The sequence below is a fragment of the Mustelus asterias genome, chromosome 12 (assembly GCF_964213995.1).
Source record: "Mustelus asterias chromosome 12, sMusAst1.hap1.1, whole genome shotgun sequence".
NCBI lineage: Eukaryota > Metazoa > Chordata > Chondrichthyes > Carcharhiniformes > Triakidae > Mustelus > Mustelus asterias.
In genome coordinates, this window is record NC_135812.1 from 106,237,159 (window position 1) to 106,259,498 (window position 22,340).

Genomic DNA, 22,340 nt, shown 5'->3' on the forward strand with positions numbered 1-22,340 from the left:
CAATGAATTTATGCAAAGCAAGCACCGACAAACAGCAATGAAATAAAATGGCCCAAAAATCTATTTTAGGTGTTGGTTGAAAAATAAACATTGGCCAGAAGACCTGGATAACTCACCAGCTCTTCATTGAGATCTGTTACGCTCATCTGCGCAAACCTTGTTTAAGCATCTAATGCTCAAAATGACAGTTCTCACTCCACTGAGCTCACTCTGGCATTATGTGCTCAAGTCTCTGGAGTAGGGACCTGCAGCATTCAGACTCTGATGCAAGAGGGTGATGCTGATGAGTTTTGAGGGTAGTTTGGATTGCGAGGTAGCGAGGAGAATCAGTAAGATTTATTATATCTGGTGGAGGGAATCGGTAAGATTTCTTACATTTGGAGGAGGTAGCCACAGTTTTTGCTGTAAAGTTGGTCCAACTTGATCTTCGAACAGGAAGCACTGCCTGTTGGACAGCCGGCTCCATCGAGTTATGCTCTCCCCTAGGTGAGATTCTGAGGCTGTGGAAGAGTTGAACCTGATTATTGACAATTGACTGAGAGGGCAAAAACTTGGTAGATGGAATGTAGGGAAATGTGAAGTTCTGCACTTTGGTGGGAAGAATAAAGGAGCTGAATATTATTTAAATGGAGAAAAACTGCAGAAAGCCGCAGCACAGGGATTTGGGAGTCCTCATGCATAAATCACAAAAAGCTAGCATGCAACTTCAGGTAATAAGTGTATATTTTCATTCTTTCCAACTCAGTTGCTTCTTTCTTCCCTGATTACAGGTTTGGTCTCCTATTTTGGTAAGAATGGTTTGCTGGAAATCCCTGTTTTTAGGTTTTTATTTCTGCTCCATAACTGTCACTAGAGTTCTGGAAAATGGAGACGGTAACACTACTTTCTCTTAAGTGTTCTAGGGAAGAATATAAAACAATAGGACTCCACCATACTGGAGGCACAACCTTATGTTTGCTTTCTCCAACTTATTTTCTCAGCACTGAACAATGTGAGCTGTATCCTCAGCTTAATGGGTTGGAATTTGCTGCAATGACAATGTGCTATGCTATGAATTGCACTCCTCAATTCCCTAGTGGCAAATTCATGCCATTGTGCTGGACAATTAATTGGAATGTGTAAAGTGGTGAATCGGGAGTGGCACAGCCAATACACATTCAAGGCCCCAGTATCCAGTAGGGAATGGGACAACTGGTATTTTAATAGCTATGCAGTTGGAAGCGACAACTCCCATCTGATAACGTTGGGGATGGGTCACTGTACAGACAGAGTCCAGGTTGGATTTATCAATTTCCACTCCTCTCGACTTGATCCATGTAAATAATCCACATGATCCATTTCTGACATTTCCCATTCTTGACCTCTCTGTCTCCATTTCTGGTGATCGACAGGTCACAGGTCATAGAATCCCTGCAGTGCAGAAGGAGGCCATTTGGCCCATCGAGTCTGCACCAACCACAATCCCACCCAGACCCTAGCCCCATAACCCCATGCATTTACTCTAGCTGGTTCCCCTGACACTAAGGGGCAATTTAGCAAGGCCAATCCACCTAACCCGCACATCTTTGGACTGAGAGGGGAATCCAGGGCACCCGGAGGAAACCCACGCGGGCATTGGGAGAATGTGCAAACTCCACACAGACAGTGACCCAAGCCGGGAACCGAACCCGGGTCCCTGGCGCTGTGAGGCAGCAGTGGTAACCACTGTGCTGCCCAACTATCCAATAATATCCATTAAAGCCCACTGACTCGCGCAGCTACCTTGACTGCAGCTCTTCACACCCTGCGTCCCGTAAGGACTCCATCCCATTCTTCTCAGTTCGTTCACCTCCATTGCATCTGTCCTGATGATGCCACTTTCCAAAACAGCACTGCTGATATGTCCTCCTTCTTTAATTGTGATTTTCCACTCACTGTGGTTGATAGGGCTCTCAACCGTGTCCGACCCATCACCCTACCTTTGCTCTCACCACTTTCCTCCCTCCCAGAACTCCCTTGTGCTCACTTTTTGCCTCCGCATTCAAAGGATCATCCTCCACCATTTCCATCAACTCCAGCATCATGCCATTGCCAAACACATCTTCACCCCCCTGTCAGCATTCCGCAGGGTCCGTTCCCTCCAGAATACTCTGGTCCACTCCATCACACCCTACACTTCACCCCCTTCCCATGCAATCTCAGAAGGTGCAATTCCTGTCCCTTTACCTTCCCCCTGCTCACCATCCCAGGGCCCAAACACTCTTTTCAGGTGAAGCAGCACTTCACGTGCACCTCCTTCTATCTGGTCTATTGCATTCGCTGCTCCCAATGAGGTCTACTATATTGGGAAGACTAAACAGACTGAATGACCGCTTTGCAGGACATTTTTGGTCTGTCCACAAGCAGGATCTAGACCTTCCTGTCACTTGCCATTTCAACACACCATCCTGCTCACATGTCCATCTTTAGCCTGTTGCAATGTTCCAATGAAACCCAATGCAAACTGGAGGAACAGCATCTGATCTTCTGATTGGACACCTTATAGTCTTCTAGACTTAACATTGAGTTCAATAACTTCAGAGCGTGAACTCTTTTCACCACCTTCACCCCACTTCCATCATTTTTTTTCTTCATTCATTTCTTCCATTGATTCATTTTTACATTTTTTAATCCCACTTTCCATCTTTTTTTCCTTCCCGCTGTGTCCCCTCCCCCCACTCCACCCTACTCGGGCATCTGTCTCCTATCTTAGGTTGTCCTTTGACACTGCTTACCTTTTCTGCAATTTCATTCTGACTTCTTAATGTGCCGCCATCAGCACTCTTCTTAGCCATGATCACCACCATTTACATTCCCTTTGTCTTTCTATCCATGACATCTTTGTCAATTTCGCCCATCTCCACCTACTGCTGGCCCTCTATCCAGCCCCCACAGCACATGCCCCCCACCCCACATGCCCCCCACCCCACCACCACCACCACCCCACCACCACCCCACCACAACAGCAGTCTAAATCTCATCCTGTTTCCAATTGTCTTCAGCTCTGATGAAGAGTCATCCAGTCTCGAAACGTTGGCTCTATTCTCTCTCCACGTACGCTGTCAGACCTGCTGAGATTTTTCAGCATTTCCTGTTTTTGTTTCAGATTCCAGCATCCACAGTAATTTGCTTTTATCCAGGTTGGATTTAATTTATTTGCATTTGCACTGAAACATGAGTATATAAATCATTGTTGCAAATGGACATGAGTGAATAGGGTTGTCTCCTGAACTGCAGGGAGCACCTAGGCACATTTCATTACCAGTTGCAATCCTTGCAAATATTTGCAAACTGTTATGGATCTGCCATCAATAATTTCTCCTCACTTTGCTGGAACCTCACCATAGATTCACTTAGTTGATTAGTTCATGAGGTTTCCTGTGATCTGATTGGTCCAATCAGACCGTATAAAATGTCAGAGGAGGTGGAACTCATGATTTAACATACAAGGTCGATGAGCTGATTTAGCTGAAAATGAGGTCTTTAAAACAAACTTGTACCCTAAATATGCAGGCTGTGCATTGCACTTGCTACATGTATAAGCAATGTTAACTATTGTCAATAGTTGCAGAGGAACAATTGTCTGATATTAAGTGCCTGGGTAACACTACAATGATTAGAAAAAACTCATATTTTCAACTGACAATATAAGGTTTCTTGAGTCATCTAAATGTCCTTACTTTAAAATATTGCAATGTTTCAAGCATTTTTCAATTGTTCCTGGATTGTGCAGGAGCTGATAATGGTTTTAAGTGTGTAGAGCTGATTACACCACTGTAGTCTGTGCTGCTGCCGTTCTATAATTAAGTTAGAAAATTAAGGATTCTGACCTAGCAACATTCTGCAATTGAAATGTCACCATGGATTAGAGACTTGAGCCTTGGAATGGGACTTGAAGATGCATGAAAGTTTTAGTAGCATTAGCGAGGTAGATGATGTGTGGTCATTGACAATTGTAGGAGTGTTGTGAAAAACCGGTGCAAGAACAGAATAAGGAATGCACCTGAGATCCAGTGAGAACAATGACCAGCCACTGGCCTGATCTTGAGCATGTATGAGAATGGTACTCAAATCATCAGAACGTTTATCATCACCTGAAATGCAACGTGTTTTCTGCACTTGTGGACCAAATGAAACTGAGTCCAGAAAAAATTTCAGATCAACAGCTGAGGTGTAGCTGTTTAATGGGCTATAAATGTCTGCTGCTGTGCCAGTAGACAACCAAAAGGACATGGTGCCAACATTTCCAGTTTCCAGAGAATTGTAGAATCCCTACAGTACAGAAGGAGGCCATTCAGCCTGCACTGACAACAATCATACCCAGGCCCTTTCCCTGTAACCCCATGTAGTTACCCTGCTGGCCCCCCTAACACTAAGGGGCAATTTAGCACAGCCAATCAACCTGACCGGCACATCTTTAGACTGTGGCATCATCAGTGGCAAAAACACTACTATCCATATGTCAGACCGGACATACGAATCAAACCCCCATGAGTTTCACTCTGTCCAGCAACCAAACTGCAGTGGAAAGGTTTGAAAGCAGTGCTATTCTAAATCATGGGACATAAGACCAGATTCATGGTGGTCGATGAAACAAAGCCTCTGGTAATTTTTAACCCTAAAGCCATTTCAAAAGTTAAGTTTTTTGCGGAGGTTTTTATACATATTTATGACAGTGGTTGGACGGATGTGGATGAAGTTGGGGAGTGATAATGTGTAGAAAAAGCATCCTGGTGGCTGACGCAAAGTATGTGGCTTGTTATGGGACATATTTGGGTCCCATATAACTGACGGGGTCAAAAGGTGCCTGCGAAGAATTATCACCCAAATTGCAATTAAACTGGGGATCTAACGTCCGTAGTTCATCCTTTGGATGCGTTTCAACTAGCCTTCCAAGGATCATGTTTGTGCCAAGTGGAATAAGTGGATAATTGATGGAGTAAAGACCTTTACAGAGTTGGAAATATGTCTGCTGCCCTTCTTGACATTTTGTGTGGTTTCATCATCAAATCGTGGAATGCTATTAATGTACAAACTGTCACCATTCAAAAAAAGAGAATATCAAATTTAATGGAAGGAGAGGAAGATGATTTGGAGAGAATGATTCTGAAAGCTAAAGTGCAGCACCTGAACAAGTGGGATCATTATGATGCCATAGGCAAAATGACTCTGGATGAATTCAATGAACTGTGCATTGGGTGCCGAAGATGATGAATTTGATTGCTAAAATGTTACAATTGTGGTTTGTTAAAATTGTAGTTCAAGCTATCTTGGTAGAATTATTTCATTAAATAAAATGTGACACTTGATTTAATTTGTATTACTGATGTTCAATTTTTCAAAATGGAGACTGCCTACACCAGCGGTTCACTTTCTATACTTGGTGTATAAGTTGACCTCTGTTTTTGAAAGGATTTTTTATACGTGGATTTATATGTTGCAGTCTGCAACATATAAATACTTCAATGCCAGGAGTATTCGCAATAAAGTGGGTGAACTTGCAGCGTGGATCAGTACCTGGGACTTCGATGTTGTGGCTATTTCAGAGACATGGATAGAGCAGGGGCAGGAATGGATGCTGCAGGTCCCGGGGTTCAAATGTTTTTGTCGAAGTAGGGAAGGAGGTAGAAGAGGGGGAGGGGTAGCATTATTGGTCAGAGATTGTATCACAGTGTCAGAGAGGAGGTTTGATGAGGACTTATCTGTTGAGGTAGTATGGGCGGAGATTAGAAATAGGAGAGGAGAGGTCACCCTGTTGGGAGTCTTTTATAGACCTCCTAAAAGTTCTAGAGAGGTTGAGGAAAGGATTGCGGAGTCAATCCTGCTTAGGAGTGAAAGTAATAGGGCAATTGTTATGGGGGATTTTAACTTGACTAATATTGACTGGAATTGTTATAGCTCTAGCTCGTTAGAGGGGTCAGTTTTTGTTCAAAGCGTGCAGGAAGGTTTTTTGACTCAGTATGTAGACAGGCCAACTAGAGGTGAGGCTATATTGGATCTGGTGCTGGGAAATGAGCCAGACCAGGTGCTAGACTTGGAAGTTGGTGTGCATTTTGGTGATAGTGACCACAATTCGGTTACGTTCACCTTAGTGATGGAAAGGGATAGGCATGAACCTCGGGCCAGTGGTTTTAGCTGGGGGAAGGGTAATTATGAGGCTATTAGGAGAGAATTAGGAAACATAGGTTGGACTAGGAGATTACAGGGACTGGGAACGTCCGACATGTGGAGTTTTTTCAAGGAGCAGCTACTGCGAGTCTGTGATAGGTATGTCCCTGTCAGGCAAGGAGGAATTGGTAGGGCTAGGGAACCGTGGTGCACCAAAAAAGTTTCTTTGTTGGTTAAAAAGAAAAAGGAGGCTTATGTTCGGATGAGACGTGAGCACTCGGGTAGTGCACTAGAAAGCTTTAGATTGGCTAAGAGGGAGTTGAAGAGCGAGCTTAGAAGGGCTAAAAGGGGACATGAGAAGACTTTGGCGGATAGGGTTAAAGAGAATCCTAAGGCGTTCTATAGGTATGTCAAGAACAGAAGGTTGGTTAGGGCAAGTTTAGGGCCAGTTATAGATGGCAGAGGGAAGTTATGTGTGGAACCGGAGGAGATTGGTGAAGCATTGAACCAATATTTCTCTTCGGTGTTCACGCAAGGGGACATGAATATAGCTGAGGAGGACACTGGGTTGCAAGGGAGTAGAATAGACAGTATTACAGTTGATAAGGAGGATGTGCAGGATATTCTGGAGGGTCTGAAAATAGATAAATCCCCTGGTCCGGATGGGATTTATCCAAGGATTCTCTGGGAGGCAAGAGAAGTGATTGCAGCGCCTCTGGCTCTGATCTTCAGGTTGTCGTTGGCCTCTGGTATAGTACCAGAAGATTGGAGGTTAGCGAATGTTGTCCCATTGTTTAAGAAGGGGAACAGAGACTTCCCCGGGAATTATAGACCGGTGAGTCTCACTTCTGTTGTCGGCAAGATGTTGGAAAAAATTATAAGGGATAGGATTTATAGTTATTTGGAGAGTAATGAATTGATAGGTGATAGTCAGCATGGTTTTGTGGCAGGTAGGTCGTGCCTTACTAACCTTATTGAGTTTTTTGAGAAAGTGACCAAGGAGGTGGATGGGGGCAAGGCAGTGGACGTGGTATATATGGATTTTAGTAAGGCGTTTGATAAGGTTCACCATGGTAGGCTTCTGCAGAAAATGCAGATGTATGGGATTGGGGGTGATCTAGGAAATTGGATCAGGAATTGGCTAGCGGATAGGAAACAGAGGGTGGTGGTTGATAGTAAATATTCATCATGGAGTGCGGTTACAAGTGGTGTACCTCAGGGATCTGTTTTGGGGCCACTGCTGTTTGTAATATTTATTAATGATCTGGATGAGGGTATAGTTGGGTGGATTAGCAAATTTGCTGATGACACCAAAGTCGGTGGTGTGGTAGACAGTGAGGAAGGGTGTCGTAGTCTGCAGGAAGACTTAGACAGGTTGCAAAGTTGGGCCGAGAGGTGGCGGATGGAGTTTAATGCGGAGAAGTGTGAGGTAATTCACTTTGGTAGGAATAACAGATGTGTTGAGTATAGGGCTAACGGGAGGACTTTGAATAGTGTGGAGGAGCAGAGGGATCTAGGTGTATGTGTGCATAGATCCCTGAAAGTTGGGAATCAAGTAGATAAGGTTGTTAAGAAGGCATATGGTGTCTTGGCGTTTATTGGTAGGGGGATTGAATTTAGGAGTCGTAGCGTTATGTTGCAACTGTACACAACTCTGGTGCGGCCGCACTTGGAGTACTGTGTGCAGTTCTGGTCCCCACATTACAGGAAGGATGTGGAGGCTTTGGAGAGGGTGCAGAGGAGGTTTACCAGGATGTTGCCTGGTATGGAGGGGAGATCCTATGAGGAGAGGCTGAGGGATTTGGGATTGTTTTCGCTGGAAAGGCGGCGGCTAAGAGGGGATCTTATTGAAACATATAAGATGATTAGAGGTTTAGATAGGGTGGATAGTGATAGCCTTTTTCCTCTGATGGAGAAATCCAGCACGAGGGGGCATGGCTTTAAATTGAGGGGGGGTAGTTATAGAACCGATGTCAGGGGTAGGTTCTTTACCCAGAGGGTGGTGAGGGATTGGAATGCCCTGCCAGCATCAGTAGTAAATGCGCCTAGTTTGGGGGCGTTTAAGAGATCCGTAGATAGGTTCATGGACGAAAAGAAATTGGTTTAGGTTGGAGGGTCACAGTTTTTTTTTTTAACTGGTCGGTGCAACATCGTGGGCCGAAGGGCCTGTTCTGCGCTGTAATGTTCTATGTTCTATGCAGTAATTTTTCACGAGTGTTTTATTTGAAAAGTAAGGTAGAGTGAAAATACCAACAGGGAATTAACTTTGTAAACAGGATTATCAATGAGCGTATTTGTAGTTCAAAGCAATACAGCAGCTACAATAATAATGATTGAGATCATCGCGAGTATCTGGTGGGTTTTAATTGTGCTTCCAAGGTCGACAAAAGGCTATATCAAGACAAAGTGTTGTACGTTTTTCCGGCGTTGTGACCTGTGTAAGGGGGTGTGTCTAGCCTGCTTTTCAATCACTGGCACAACGCTGTAAGCAGAAATAAACACTCATGTCGGTGAGAATGAGACTGTCGCAAATCCAGGTGATACTGTGGTCACGGACGGGTGGTGGCGGCGGTCAATTTAAACTGTCCTGATTTCTCCACTTTCCACCTGTCTGTAAACAAGTGTTTTAGCATGTGGGAGGCTTTCAAGTGTAAGTTGATAGGAATTCAGGACCGGCACATTTCTGTAAGGGTGAAGGATAAGTATGGCAAGTTTCGGGAACCTTGGATAATGAGAGATATTGTGAGCCTAGTCAAAGAGAAAAAGGAAGCATTTGTCAAAGCCAGGAGGCTGGGAACACAAAACGCAAGTGTGGAATACAAGGAAAGTAGAAAGAAACTTAATCAAGGAGTAAGAAGGGCTAAAAGGGGTCACGAAAAGCAATTGGCCAGCAGGATCAAGGAAAATCCCAAGGCTTTTTATACATGTATAAAGAGCAAGAGGGTGGCCAGGGAAAGGGTTGGCCCACTCAAGGACAGGGGAGGGAATCTATGCGTGGAGCCAGAGGAAATGGGCGAGGTATTAAATGAGTACTTTGCGTCAGTATTCACCAAAGAGAAGGACTTGGTGGATGATGAGTCGGGGAAGGGTGTGTAGATAGTTTGAGTCATGTTGAGATCAAAAAGGAGGAGGTATTGGGGGTCTTGAGAAACATTAAGGTAGACAATTCCCCAGGGCCTGATGGGATATACCCCAGAATACTGAGAGAGGCAAGGGAGGAAATTGCTGGGGCCTTGAGAGAAATCCTTGTATCCTCACTGGCTACAGGGGAGGTACAGTAAGAAGTCTCACAACACCAGGTTAAAGTCCAACAGGTTTATTTGGCAGCACTAGCTTTCGGAGCCTCAAGCTCCTTCATCAGGTGAGTGAGGACTTGGGTTCACAAACAGGGCATATAAAGACACAAACTCAATTTACAAAATAATGGTTGAAATGCGAGTCTTTACAGGTAATCAAGTCTTTAAGGGTGCGTTTCTGAATGGAGGGCTGTGACAAGTGGCATTCTTCAGGGATCAGTGCTGGGACCTTTGCTGTTTGAGTGAGAGAGGGCCAAGCACAGGTTAAAGAGATGTGTATTGTCTCCAGCCAGGACAGTTAGTGAGATTTTGCAAGCCCAGGCAAGTCGTTATGGGGGTTACAGATAGTGTGACATGAACCCAAGATCCCGGTTGAGGCCGTCCTCGTGTGCGGAACTTGGCTATCAGTTTCTGCTCAGCGATTCTGCATTGTCGTGTGTCGTGAAGGCCGCCTTGGAGAACGCTTACCCGAAGATCAGAGGCTGAATGCCCGTGACTGCTGAAGTGTTCCCCGACTGGAAGGGAACACTTCTGCCTGGTGATTGTCGAGCGGTGTTCATTCAATTGTTGTCGTAGCGTCTGCATGGTCTCCCCAATGTATCATGCCTTGGGACTCCCTTTCCTGCAGCGTATCAGGTAGACAACATTGGCCGAGTTGCAAGAGTATGTACTGTGTACCTGGTGGATGGTGTTCTCACGTGAGATGATGGCATCCGTGTCGATGATCCGGCACGTCTTGCAGAGGTTGCTGTGGCAGGGTTGTGTGATGTCGTGGTCACTGTTCTCCTGAAGGCTGGGTAGTTTGTGTGGGTAGTTACTGTGCTTACCCCAGTCCAACGCCGGCATCTCCACGTACAGGGGAGGTCCCAGAGGATTGGAGAATGTTGTTCCTTTGTTTAAGAAGGGTAGCGAGGATAATCCCAGGTAATTACAGGTCGGTGAGCCTTATATCAGTGGTAGGGAAATTATTGGAGTGAATTCTTCGAGACAGGATTTACTCCCACTTGGAAATAATTGGACCTATTACTGAGAGGCAACATGGTTTTGTGAAAGGGAGGCCATGTCTCACTAACTTGATTCGAGGAAGTGATTAAGATGATTGAGGGTAGGGCAGTGGATGTTGTCTACATGGACTTCAGTAAGGCCTTTGACAAGGTCCCTCATGGCAGACTGGTACAGAAGGTGAAGTCGCACAGGATCAGAGATGAGCTGGCAAGATGGATACAAAACTGGCTCGGTCATTGAAGACAGTGGGTAGAATGGAAGGGTGCGTTTCTGAATGGAGGGCTGTGACAAGTGGCATTCTTCAGGGATCAGTGCTGGGACCTTTGCTGTTTGTAATATATATAAATGATTTGGAGGAAATTGTAACTGGTTTAATTAGTAAGTTTACGGACGACACAAAGGTTGGTAGATTTGCGGATAGTGATGAGGACCGTCAAGGATACAGCAGGATATAGATTGGTTGGAGACTTGGGTGGAGAGATGGCAGATGGAGTTTAATCCGGACAAATGTGTGGTAATGCATTTTGGAAGGTCTAATACAGATAGGAAATATGCAGTAAATGGCAGAACCCTTAGGAGTATTGATAAGCAGAGGGATCTGGGTGTACAGGTACATGGGTCACAAAGTGGCAACGCAGGTGGCGAAGGTAGTCAAGAAGGCATACGGCATGTTTGCCTTCATCGGCCGGGGCATTGAGTTTAAAAATTGGCAAGTCATGTTGTAGCTTTATAGAACCTAAGTTAGACTGCACTTGAAATATAGTGTTCAATTCCATACCAGAAGGATATGGAGGCTTTGGAGAGGATACAGAAAAGATTTACCAGGATGTTGCCTAGTATTGAGGACATTAGCTATGAGGAGAGGTTGGGGAAACTTGGTTTGTTCTCACTGGAATGATGGAGGTTGAGGGGCGACCTGATAGAAGTCTACAAGATTGAGGGGCATGGACAGAGTGGATAGTTAGAAGCTTTTTCCCAGAGTGGAAGAATCAATTACTAGGGGGCATAAGTTTATGGTGCGAGGGGCAAGATTTTAAAGGAGATGTACGAGGCAAGTTTTTTACACAGAGGGTGGTGGGTGCCTGGAACTCACTGCTGAGGGAGGTAGTGGAAGCAGAAAAAATAGTGACTTTTAAGGGGCATCTGGAAAATACATGAATAGGATGCGAATAGAGGGACATGGTCCCCGGAAGGATAGGGGGTTTTAGTTCAGTTGGGCAGCATGTTCGGTGCAGGCTTGGAGGGCCGAAGGGCCTGGTCCTGTGCTGTAATTTTCTTTGTTCTTTGTTTCTGATTCCCCGTTTATTTTCCCCACCCCTTAAATTTGGAATGGCCGCAATCCTTTGTTAATGACCTGCACAGCAAACTCGAGATGAAATAAAAAGGGTTGGTATATTTTTATATACACAGGCTCACTCGAGAGGGGTTTCGCAATGTCCACCCCTTTTGCACTCGCACAGTAAAAGGAAGAGGGTTCAGGGCATAACCACTGAATAAAAGTAAAGTAAAAGTTGTGTCCAGAGTCCAGAATCAAAGTCAACTGGAATGTTCCTTCCGAAGGGTGTTTGACTCATTGTAGTGATGCATCTATCCTGAGCAAGTCTTCCACGATGGGAGGAGGCACGTAGAGAGAGTTAGTCTGGCGGCACGAGTTCCAAGGATCCAGGAGCTGGAAGGCCAGAGTTTCTGTTGCCACTGGCTTGATGGCAAGAAACTACAAAGGGTCGTGAACGAAGCCCAGTCCATCACTGAAACCAGCCTCCCGTCCGTTGACTCTGTCTACACTTCCCGCTGCCTCGGAAAAGCAGCCAGCATAATCAAGGACCTCACACACCCCGGTCATTCTCTCTTCCACCTTCTGTCGGGAAAAAGATAAAAACATCTGAGGTCAAGAACAGCTTCTTCCCTGCTGCTGTCAGACTTTTGAATGGACCTACCTCGCATTAAGTTGATCTTTCTCTACACCCTAGCTGTGACTGTAACACTACAATCTGCACACTCTCCTTTCCTTCTCTATGAACGGTATGCTTTGTCTGTACAGTGCGCAAGAAACGATACCTTTCACTGTATGTTAATACATGTGGCAATAGTAAATCAAATCAAAAAGGTAGACAGAACAGGCTGTTGCCTGGAGTTCTGTTCACATTGGAAGTCAAACAGTAACTGCCTGAGTTCAGTTCCACTGGGCCGTGACTGTGATATTGTAAATTGCATTCTGGATGGAGGTACATTTGCTAATAATGGAATGCTAGAATTATTTGTACATACAATTGCAACATTTAAACAGTAGAATTGTCTAATGTAGGGACTAATATCTGGAAGCTGAACTTGATCAGAAGTTTGCGTTGTTATGGATCTCGTGATTGTAAGCCTCCCTTCTAGTGACGATAATAGACTCACCAATCTCCAGCATTCAGAGGGGAGTGTGAGTGCATGAGCTTTACGTCCCTGGACCTCTTTTGAAAATAACAGTATAATTACATGGGGAAGTGTTACCCCTGTGTTGTTTTGCCTTGCCTGCAGTTCCATCTGGCATCATTCCATATTGGGTGCTGGGAGAATTGGAACTACAAGTTGGTAGTAATTCCACAGAAAATATAAGATCCCTGCTGCAACTGGAATAAAGTATATCTGAGAGTTTGTATTTCCACTTGCAGATAATGGGAAGAGAGTCTAGTGTTTGCTGATGGCTGTAGTTTTCAAATATATGTAGGCTTAAAAGCTCTTATTTTATCCAGTTTCTTAGTGAAGTGGCCATTGTATTTGGTACTGTGGGTGAGGTTGCATGGCTGACGGTGTACTGCCTTGACTTTGTTTTATTGTTTCAGTCATGATTGTGTGTGCAACATGTATCGCTAACAAAAGAACATGCAATCTAGAACATGGAAAATCATTCAGTTCATTACATGTGCCTGCCAGAGTCTATGACCATTCTCTAACAGACTTCCCTTGTTTTACGGAATGACATTTTCTTTATTCCGTCATCCCAACTGTGTGAATATTGATCAAGCTCCTTCTCAAAGCTGTCAGTTGACTTCATATCAGGTGGAGTTTATATCTGGGAGTTTATACCAGAAGTAGCCATGAACTGTAGTTGGGGATTTCTAATTTCTAATCTTGCTCCAACTTTGTGAATTTTAGGTTTGTGTCTTGCACCCATTGTCAAAAAACGATAACAAGGCACGAGTTATATCACGCATGGAATACTGTGAACAGTTTTGGTTCCCTTATCTAAGGAAAGATACACTTGCATTGGAGGCAGTCCAGAGAAGGATCACTAGGTTGATCCCAGGTATGGAGGGATTTTCTTATGAGGAGAGGTTAAGTAGGTTGGACCTGTATTCATTGGTGTTTAGAAGAATGAGAGGTGACCTTATTGAGACATATAGAATTCTCAGGGGGCTAGATACTGAGAGGTTGGTTCCCCTTGTGGGATAGTCTTGGACCAGAGGGCATGATCTCAAGAGTATGGAGTCATCCATTTAAGACCGAGATGAGGAGGAATGTTTTCTTAGGGTAGGGAATCTGTGGAATTCTTTACCGCAGAGGGTCATTAAGTATGTTCAAGGCTGTGATAGACAGAGTTTTAATTAGTAAGGGTGTCAAAGGTTATGGGGATAAGGTGGGAAAGTGGAGTTGAGGATAATCACATCAGGTCAGTCATGATCTCATTGGCAGAGCAGACCCGATGGGTTGAATGACCTAATTCTCCGACATCTGATGGTCTATTTGCCAACATTAAGCTTCCTGACTAACCCCACGTTAGGAACTACTTAACATGTCCTTTGGGTTTGGAAAATATTCTTGTCTATTAGCTGAGAAAAATTCCAGTAAGCTCCGACCACTTAAATGCGTTCCTTCTGAAACTGCCCCCACCATCTAAATGCCCAGTTAAAGCATCCCTGAGTATTCCCTTCAGGCAGCCTATACTGTTCACCTAGATGTTCACTATCTGGCCTGTAATGATCAGTCTCTTGCCAGGCTCTATTTGTATCTTGGATTGACATTTACCATCCTTCTGCCCTTGGACTTCCTGTTGTATTTTCAAAGCCCTAAAAAATATCAAGCAGAGCATGAGTTAATTCTGTAAGCATTCCAGGCTGTTTCTTCTGACTTATTTGTCAATCATTCTTCCATGCATGGTATTTTTTATTTGCTCAGTCACTGATACATTCCCTAGTTTATGTAGGAACAACAGTATTTAATAAGTATGTACTAACAACTGTGTGATATATTTTACTTGGTTATATTAACTTAGGGTGTAAAACCACAGATATGTTTGCTAATTGCTTGAAAGAATTTGAGGCATATGTTTTATCATTTGCTGGTATGAATTTGGTCTTTCAAGGTCGATTCAATGCAAACACAAATGGATAATGCAGATCAGTTATTCTGAAAAGATTGCCAGGAACCTTTACAGTTCCTGGAGAGCAAATTCCATTAGATTGGACTGAATTTCAAAACCTTTTTCTAGGGCTGAAAGGATAGAACTGTGTCACATAGTTGTACTGTTCAAATTATTTCCTTGTTAGAAGTTGAAAACTACTTGAGCAAAACTTTAAATGTTTGTTTCACTACCAAAAAGCTTTCAAAGTAAGGCAGCTTCAAAAGTAATTATGCTGACCCTGTGGATTTTTGCAATAAATTATTTAACGCAGATACCATATAATTGACACTTGCATACCATCCACAAGAGTGGGCAGTCACACAGGCTTGTGGCAATCTCTGAGTAATGTGTTTTAGGAGTTAGTGCATGAGTTTGAATTTCTAGTGCAGCAGTCTGTGAATCGAGGGAATATAAAGAAATTATATTTTTATGGAATGATTTCTCAATTCTACTGAGTGACTGAGGTTTCACAAATCCTGCAATGGCTTAAATATAGACTGTTGTAAACTTACAATATAGATACAGGGCATGTAGAAAATATTAAAAGTCTGCATTTAAGCTACCACTTATAGTGCCAAAGTGGTTTTGAATTCGCAATATAATTCCAAGACTACTGGGCTCACTGGTGAGTCCCTCATACTCGTTTGAATTTCCAAAAGTTCAATATCAATCTGGTCTTGAGAAAGAGAGAATCTTTTTGCCCACAAATTAAGACTGGTCTTGTAATTATTTTATCAGGATGCTGTTGCAGGAGCTTTTGGTGATTGGCAGAATGTGGGGGGTTTGGTCGGAATGAGTAAAAACAGTTCCCCTTCAGTTGAATTTCTTTGAGTCCTTTTTCTACTGGGCTCAAATAGCATTGATTCGCTAACTAAAGTCTAATTTTCAAGCTGCAATTCATGCCATAGAGAGATTAGTTCACTAGTGGTAAATTTCATTCACAATTGTATTCATAATTTTCCTAAATGCTAGAGTCAAATTAATTAGATTTGACAGATGCAGGAAAAAGGAGGGATGGCAAGGAAGAGGTTTCTGGGCCAAACGAAGAATGTGACCTTGGGTTCTCCCTGTTCTCTAGCACAAATGCATCAGCATCGAAGGAGAGGAGTGTTTAAAAACAGACTCTGGTTTCCATAGCATCTTTCCAAATTTAGGGTGTCCCAAAGCTTTTTACAGCCAGTGAAGTGCCTTTTGAAGTGCAGTCACTGTTGTAATGTAGGAAACATGGCACACAGCAAGATCCCATCAATAGATTATCTGGTCATTATCACTGCACTATATTTCAGTGATATTGATAGAAAGGTAATTATTCATCAAGACACACAGGAACTCCTCTTCTTGGAAATAGTGCCATTGTTTCTTTTCAGTCCAGTTGAGAAACTGAGACCCTGTCTGCTCTATCATCCTATCTGAAAGAAGAAATTTACAATAATTACAATTTGATCAGTTTACTTAAGCAGCTCCCATTAATAATGTACAGAACAGAATTTACAATAGAAACATAGAAAATAGGAGCAGGCGTAGCCCATTCGGCCCTTTGAACCTGCTCCAACCATTCACTATGATTATGGCTGATCCAGTGTCTCAATGCCATGGATCCCCGCACCCCTTAAAGCCTTTAGAGTCTAATGAAAAATTGAGAAATTTTGATGCTGATTACAACCGTTATGATCCCAGTTGATGTCTTAACTGGACGGGAAATTCCCAGAATGGAACCCTGGCTCAAAAGACCGTAACTTTTTTTTAAGAAAGCATGGAGGGACAGATCACAGGTTAATTAATTAAGAAAAACAAACATAAAGGATTGGATTATGATACAATACTCCTGCACTCCCCGCTTAGCTTCATAAATATGCACAGATCTTAAGGAAATCAAAGCATATCTTGTGTCAAAACGCATACTCCGCTCTGAACCCAAGTTAGTGTCTGTGGAATTTCTCCTCCGAATCCCCTCAGATAATTGTCACGTGAGTTTCCAAACTGCACTCATAGAAAAACATGCTTTAAAATCGTTCACTGATTTGCATTAGTGAATTACATTCTGAAATCCAGTCCAGGTTTTCCAAATGACTCTTTTAAACCAAGCTCCTGCCCCATTCATTTAATAATGAATCCAGTGTCCAAGATTTTCAACTCCCCTTTTAGGATTTCTTTGTCATAAACTGTTCATAATTGCTTTAACTTTAAATGTCCAGATTCTATTAAAATTACAATTTCAATATACATTATATAAGCAATCATGGCAGCTTTGACAAAGGGTCATCTGGACTCAAAACATCAGATGCTGCCATGATTGCTTATATAATGTATATTGAAATGGCACAGTTCTTATCCACCATGTTGGGTAACAAATAGAGCTGCTGGGGAACACCTTGGTGTGTTAAATGATGGTTATGAATCTGTAATAAAGCTGTTTGTTTTCTTCTGTGCAGCTAAGGTTGGAAAAACATCTTTGATTATGTCTCTGGTCAGTGAAGAGTTTCCGGAAGAGGTAGGTAATTTTTTAATAAATGTGCTGCTTTTCTTTTGCTAAGATTGATTTCAAAGGAGAAAAGATGCTCACAATCTTGGTATTCTGTAGAATTTACTTTAGACTTCAACATCTGAACACCTACCATACAAAGCACCATAAACCTGGGATGGGGAGAGGGGGGCAGTGAGAGTGTAGCTGAACAACTGTGCTTATTGCATTAGTTTTTTTTCTAAATTGGACTAGCTCCCTTCTTTCAAAATCTCCGTGGTTTCTCCTGTTTCTATATTTCTCTCTGTCTTTAGGTTTTCCCTCTTCTGCGTCATTCCTAACTGACCTATTTCCAGTTCTGTACCAGTTTCTTTCTGTGACTGTCCTTAAAAACAAGGATGGGAATGGCTCAATGTCCTCTCATATCCAATTCACTGGTGCATTCATATTTAGAATGTATAAAGCTGGAATATTGTAGCAGATACTTTAGTGGATTATCGTGTTGCTGAAATGTGGCATTGACAGTAAAGATGTTATAATTATCCAGGGCCTAAATTGGGACCAAATGGCAGGCAGCAGGCTGGAAGTGGGACAATCAGATCCATTTCCAGTGAAGAGCGGAGTACAATAAAGCTTGGATACTCATGCCAAAATTATTCAATTTATACAGAATGTATATTCAGAGAATTAGATGTACTTCCGGGGGTATAAATCAGAGGCAACTTGTGACACACTGATGACACACTGCTACTTGTAGAACCAGAAGAGGCCCTTCAAAATATCATAGATCAAGTAAAATCTAGAAGTTTAGTGTATGAATTGATTATGAACAGCAAAAAGATCAAAACAATGATAGTTAGAATTAATACGTTGGAAGAAACTAGAGTGAAGATTGAAATGGATGGTGTTACTACTTAAAGAGCAGACGGACATCTCATCTGAAAGACAGCTCCTCAGTGCGGCATTCCCTCTACTACAATGAAGAGTCAGTCTAAATTTTTGTGCTTGAATCTCGCCTTGGGATTTGAACATGGCCTTTGAGTCGGGTGAGGTGCTATCAACGGAGCCCTTAGCTGACACAAAAAATAACTTGAAAATTATAATACCTCACCGGATGGGAATTTTTAACATATTCAGATGTTTTCTAGTGTTGGGACAACTTGTACTGAAAGTATTTTACTTCATTTTTCCGTCAATTCCCTCCACACCACCCCCCCCCCCAAATAATCTGTGTAGTTATTATTTTCTGTGTAAAATCTGTTTGAAAATACAACATCCTGGAATTGCAAGCAGTTTTAAAACACTTCATCCTATGTTTATTTCCGCAATCTTAGAATTTTTCAAAGAGCTTTCCTGTAAATGAAATATCTTTGAAGTAGTCACTGTTCTAATGGGGGAAGCATTTGTATGCTAAGTTACATTATTGTTTAACTAGTACTGTGCCAAATGGGTGCTGAAAACTAGTGGTCAAATGGCTGCTATGAAAGATCATGGACTGGTCAAGTGGTAGAGGGACTAAATTTGAATGTGGAGCATGTGGATTAATCATTGTCTCTGGGTGCATCTCATTATGCAATTATGCTTTGTTTTGTTAAAGGTTCCTCTGCGTGCAGAAGAAATCACTATCCCCGCGGATGTCACTCCAGAGAAGGTCCCCACGCACATAGTAGACTATTCAGGTAAAGAATAACGCACCTTCAAAGTTGGTTTTAACCTGAGGGAGCAAAGCCTTTTCTGAAGCTAAATTCTTGAGAAAATGCTGCTCTGTGATCTGTTGATGACCATGTCTACGACATCAGCAGTATGATTTCACTAACTCGAGTGAATCTAGTTGTCTGGTAGTCCATAAATTAGTATTGCTTAAAAAAAAAAGCAGCATTTTGTTGAAACTTTTCACCTCGACAATTTGCAAGAATATAATGTAAGGGAAAACAACAGTTTTATACTCCATGAGACAGCTCCTGATTAGTTGGCAAGTGGACTCTGGTAGTGGCGTTGCCATGGACAATGCACCAGTTGATGGTGACTAACAGTTAACTGCCACGCATTATTTGGAAATTAAATCAGGCTGCAGTCTGGTCAGGACAATGCCCTGGTGAATGAACCAGCAAATGGCTGTTAATAATTTTGCTTAGATGAAACAGGTGCAATGTGTATACCTGTTCTTTCTGTCTGCAAAAATCAGGATCCTGTGTCTTATACACTCTCTTATACAGTATACATTTGTTGTTTTCCCTTGCATTGTATTCTTGTGAATTGTCCTGATGAGTGCAAGATGAAAAGCTTTGACAAAATGTCTCTTTGTCAGCAATGCTCAGGTGAATCTTTTAATTGATGTAAATATAGGCTATGGATTATTTTTACACCACATTGCATGTTATCATTTCCTTCTGCATCTCAGGGAGAGAGTATCTTGAGGTATTGTTCAAAAGAACAGCATTAGTTTTATATATATATCTGGTTGTCAGTATACAGAAAATAACTTGAAAATTATAATATTCAGATAACATCAGGCTCTACCTTGCTATCGCAACTCATGACCCGTCCACTATTGCTAAATTCAGACTACTTAATTGACACCTGAAATGGATGAGAAAAGAATTCTCCTAATTAAATATTAGGAAGACTGAAGTCATTGTTTTGGTGTCCGCTCTAAACTCTATTCCCCAGCCCACAGTTTCATCCCTGTCCCTGACAACTGTAGTAAGAAGTTTAACAACACCAGGTTAAAGTCCAACAGGTTTATTTGGTAGCAAAGGCCACACAAGCTTTCGGAGCTCCAAGCCCCTTCTTCAGGTGAACTAGCCCAGGTACTCACCTGAAGAAGGGGCTTGGAGCTCCGAAAGCTTGTGTGGCCTTTGCTACCAAATAGCTTTCGGAGCTCCAAGCCCCTTCTTCAGGTGAGTACCTGGGCTAGTTCACCTGAAGAAGGGGCTTGGAGCTCCGAAAGCTTGTGTGGCCTTTGCTACCAAATAAACCTGTTGGACTTTAACCTGGTGTTGTTAAACTTCTTACTACAGTTGTCAGGGACAGGGATGAAACTGTGGGCTGGGGAATAGAGTTTAGAGCGGGCACCAAAACAATGACTTCAGTCTTCCTAATATTTAATTAGGAGAATTCTTTTCTCATCCATTTCAGGTGTCAATTAAGTAGTCTGAATTTAGCAATAGTGGACGGGTCATGAGTGGCGATAGCAAGGTAGAGCCTGATGTTATCTGAATATTATAAAGCTGTTAACAGCTTTGATGTTATATTGACCTGCAATAAGCTTCTGATCGCACATTCACACCTATCACAAAGATCACTTATTTTCATCCGTATAATATTTTATTTCGTTATTCCTGCCTCAGCTCATCTGCTGCTGAAAACCTCATTCATAGCTTTGCAGGGTATATGTTGATTTGTGATACATAAACTTTAATAATGCACACCAAATGTTACTATGCTGCTTTGTTTTTGCTGGTATTAAGGTCATGTTAATTTTCAAGAACTTTTTAAATATATATTTATGGGATGTGGGCATATCTACCCCTAATTGTCCTCAAGAAGGCAATGGTCATTTAAAATTCAGTCACACATTGGAAAATAGTTTGCAAATCAGTACCAAAGTATTTTGTTTCAATTCCTATGTACATAATCCAGCACGGTTACATTCTGTTAGTATGGACTTCATCCCCTATCACGTGCCCTAACAGCTTTAAGTGCTGAAATGTTGAGGTCACTTTGGCAATTTTATACCAATGCATTTGACGCATTCTTGACGGTAATAGAAGGTAAACGAAAAACAAATGTTTCTACCCATTTGAAGTCTAATAATTCCACCCATTTGAAGTGACCTAATGCATTTCACTACCAATCATAAAAAGTGCTATAATTACATGATTCTCGGTCACAGCAAACTTTCAGACATTTTTTGGCCTCGGGCCCTAATTTTCAGACTTTTTAACTTTAGCCACTCTCATCCCTACTTTTGTTATCTCTGGACTTGACTATTCCATCACACTCTTGGCTGGTCTCTCCTATTCTACCCTCATTTCAGCTCATCCAAAACTCTGCCCGTGTTTTAACTCTCAGAAGTTCTGTTCCCCAATTACCCCTGTGCTTACTGATCTATATTGGCTCCCTGTCAAGCAATACCTTGATTTTTAAAATTCTCATCCTTGCCTTCACATCCCTTTATGGCCTCACTCTGCCCTCCCATATCTCTGAAACCATCTTCAGCCACATAAGATATTTGCAGTCATCTAATTCTGGCCTTTTGAGTATCCCTAACTTTAATTTCTCCATCATTGTTGGCTGTGCTTTCAGATACCTTGGGTTTGGAATTTTCTCCCTATACTTCTCCATCCTCTCCACCTTTGAGGCACTCTTAAAATTATTTCTAAGGTTTTGGCAATCCGACCTAATATCTCCTTTTGTCGTGTTTTGTTTTATAATGCACCTATGAAGGACTCAGGACATTTCATTATGTTATGGAGCTATATAAATACAAGTTGTTGTTGCTATAACGCCAGACATTACTCATCTGTTAGCCTTGCTTGTAATAATTGGAGTAACTGCAATTGATAATTTCATTACAACACAAGAATGTTGGCTAAAATTCATTGAATGTATTTATGTTATTGAGTGTTATGGAAACACTGGGATCCACTGAGGATTGCTGCTGTGGTATGCTGGTAGTTGCTGCATTTCTGGTAATATAATCCCAGATCTTTTAAATTCACACTTTTAAGTTTTTATACTCCTGTATACTGCCGTCTCTTCATAATATGAACACCTCTAATTCCTTCTGCCACAGTGTTTTAAAATATTTTAATTTTATTCCATTTGGTACATTGGTTTTTAATTTAACACAATGGTATATTTCCAATGCAAATCAACCAACCAGGTCTGACTGTGAAATGGATGTCACCCAGATGTATTTACAAACTTTCTAGTAAATAGTTTCACGTATCTCCTCTCTGGCCCTTTTACAATGTGGTGTGTTTAGTGAGTGATTACCTTATGTTTCACTGATTACATTTGGACAGTTTAGTTACTTGTCTGAGGTAGGTTGGATGTCTTC

The 22,340-nt window shown here is 42.2% G+C and overlaps 1 protein-coding gene across 7 annotated transcripts in view; it reads left to right on the forward strand.

Moving 5' to 3' along the window:
• rhot1a (ras homolog family member T1a) overlaps nt 1-22,340 on the forward strand; it is an 84,724-nt gene that overhangs the window by 4,166 nt on the left and 58,218 nt on the right. For all 7 annotated transcript variants that reach the window (XM_078225824.1, XM_078225823.1, XM_078225821.1 and 4 more), the window contains exons 2-3: nt 17,247-17,305; nt 18,873-18,954. In XM_078225824.1, the coding sequence (XP_078081950.1) occupies nt 17,247-17,305; nt 18,873-18,954 (141 nt within the window). The remainder of the gene's footprint in view (nt 1-17,246; nt 17,306-18,872; nt 18,955-22,340) is intronic.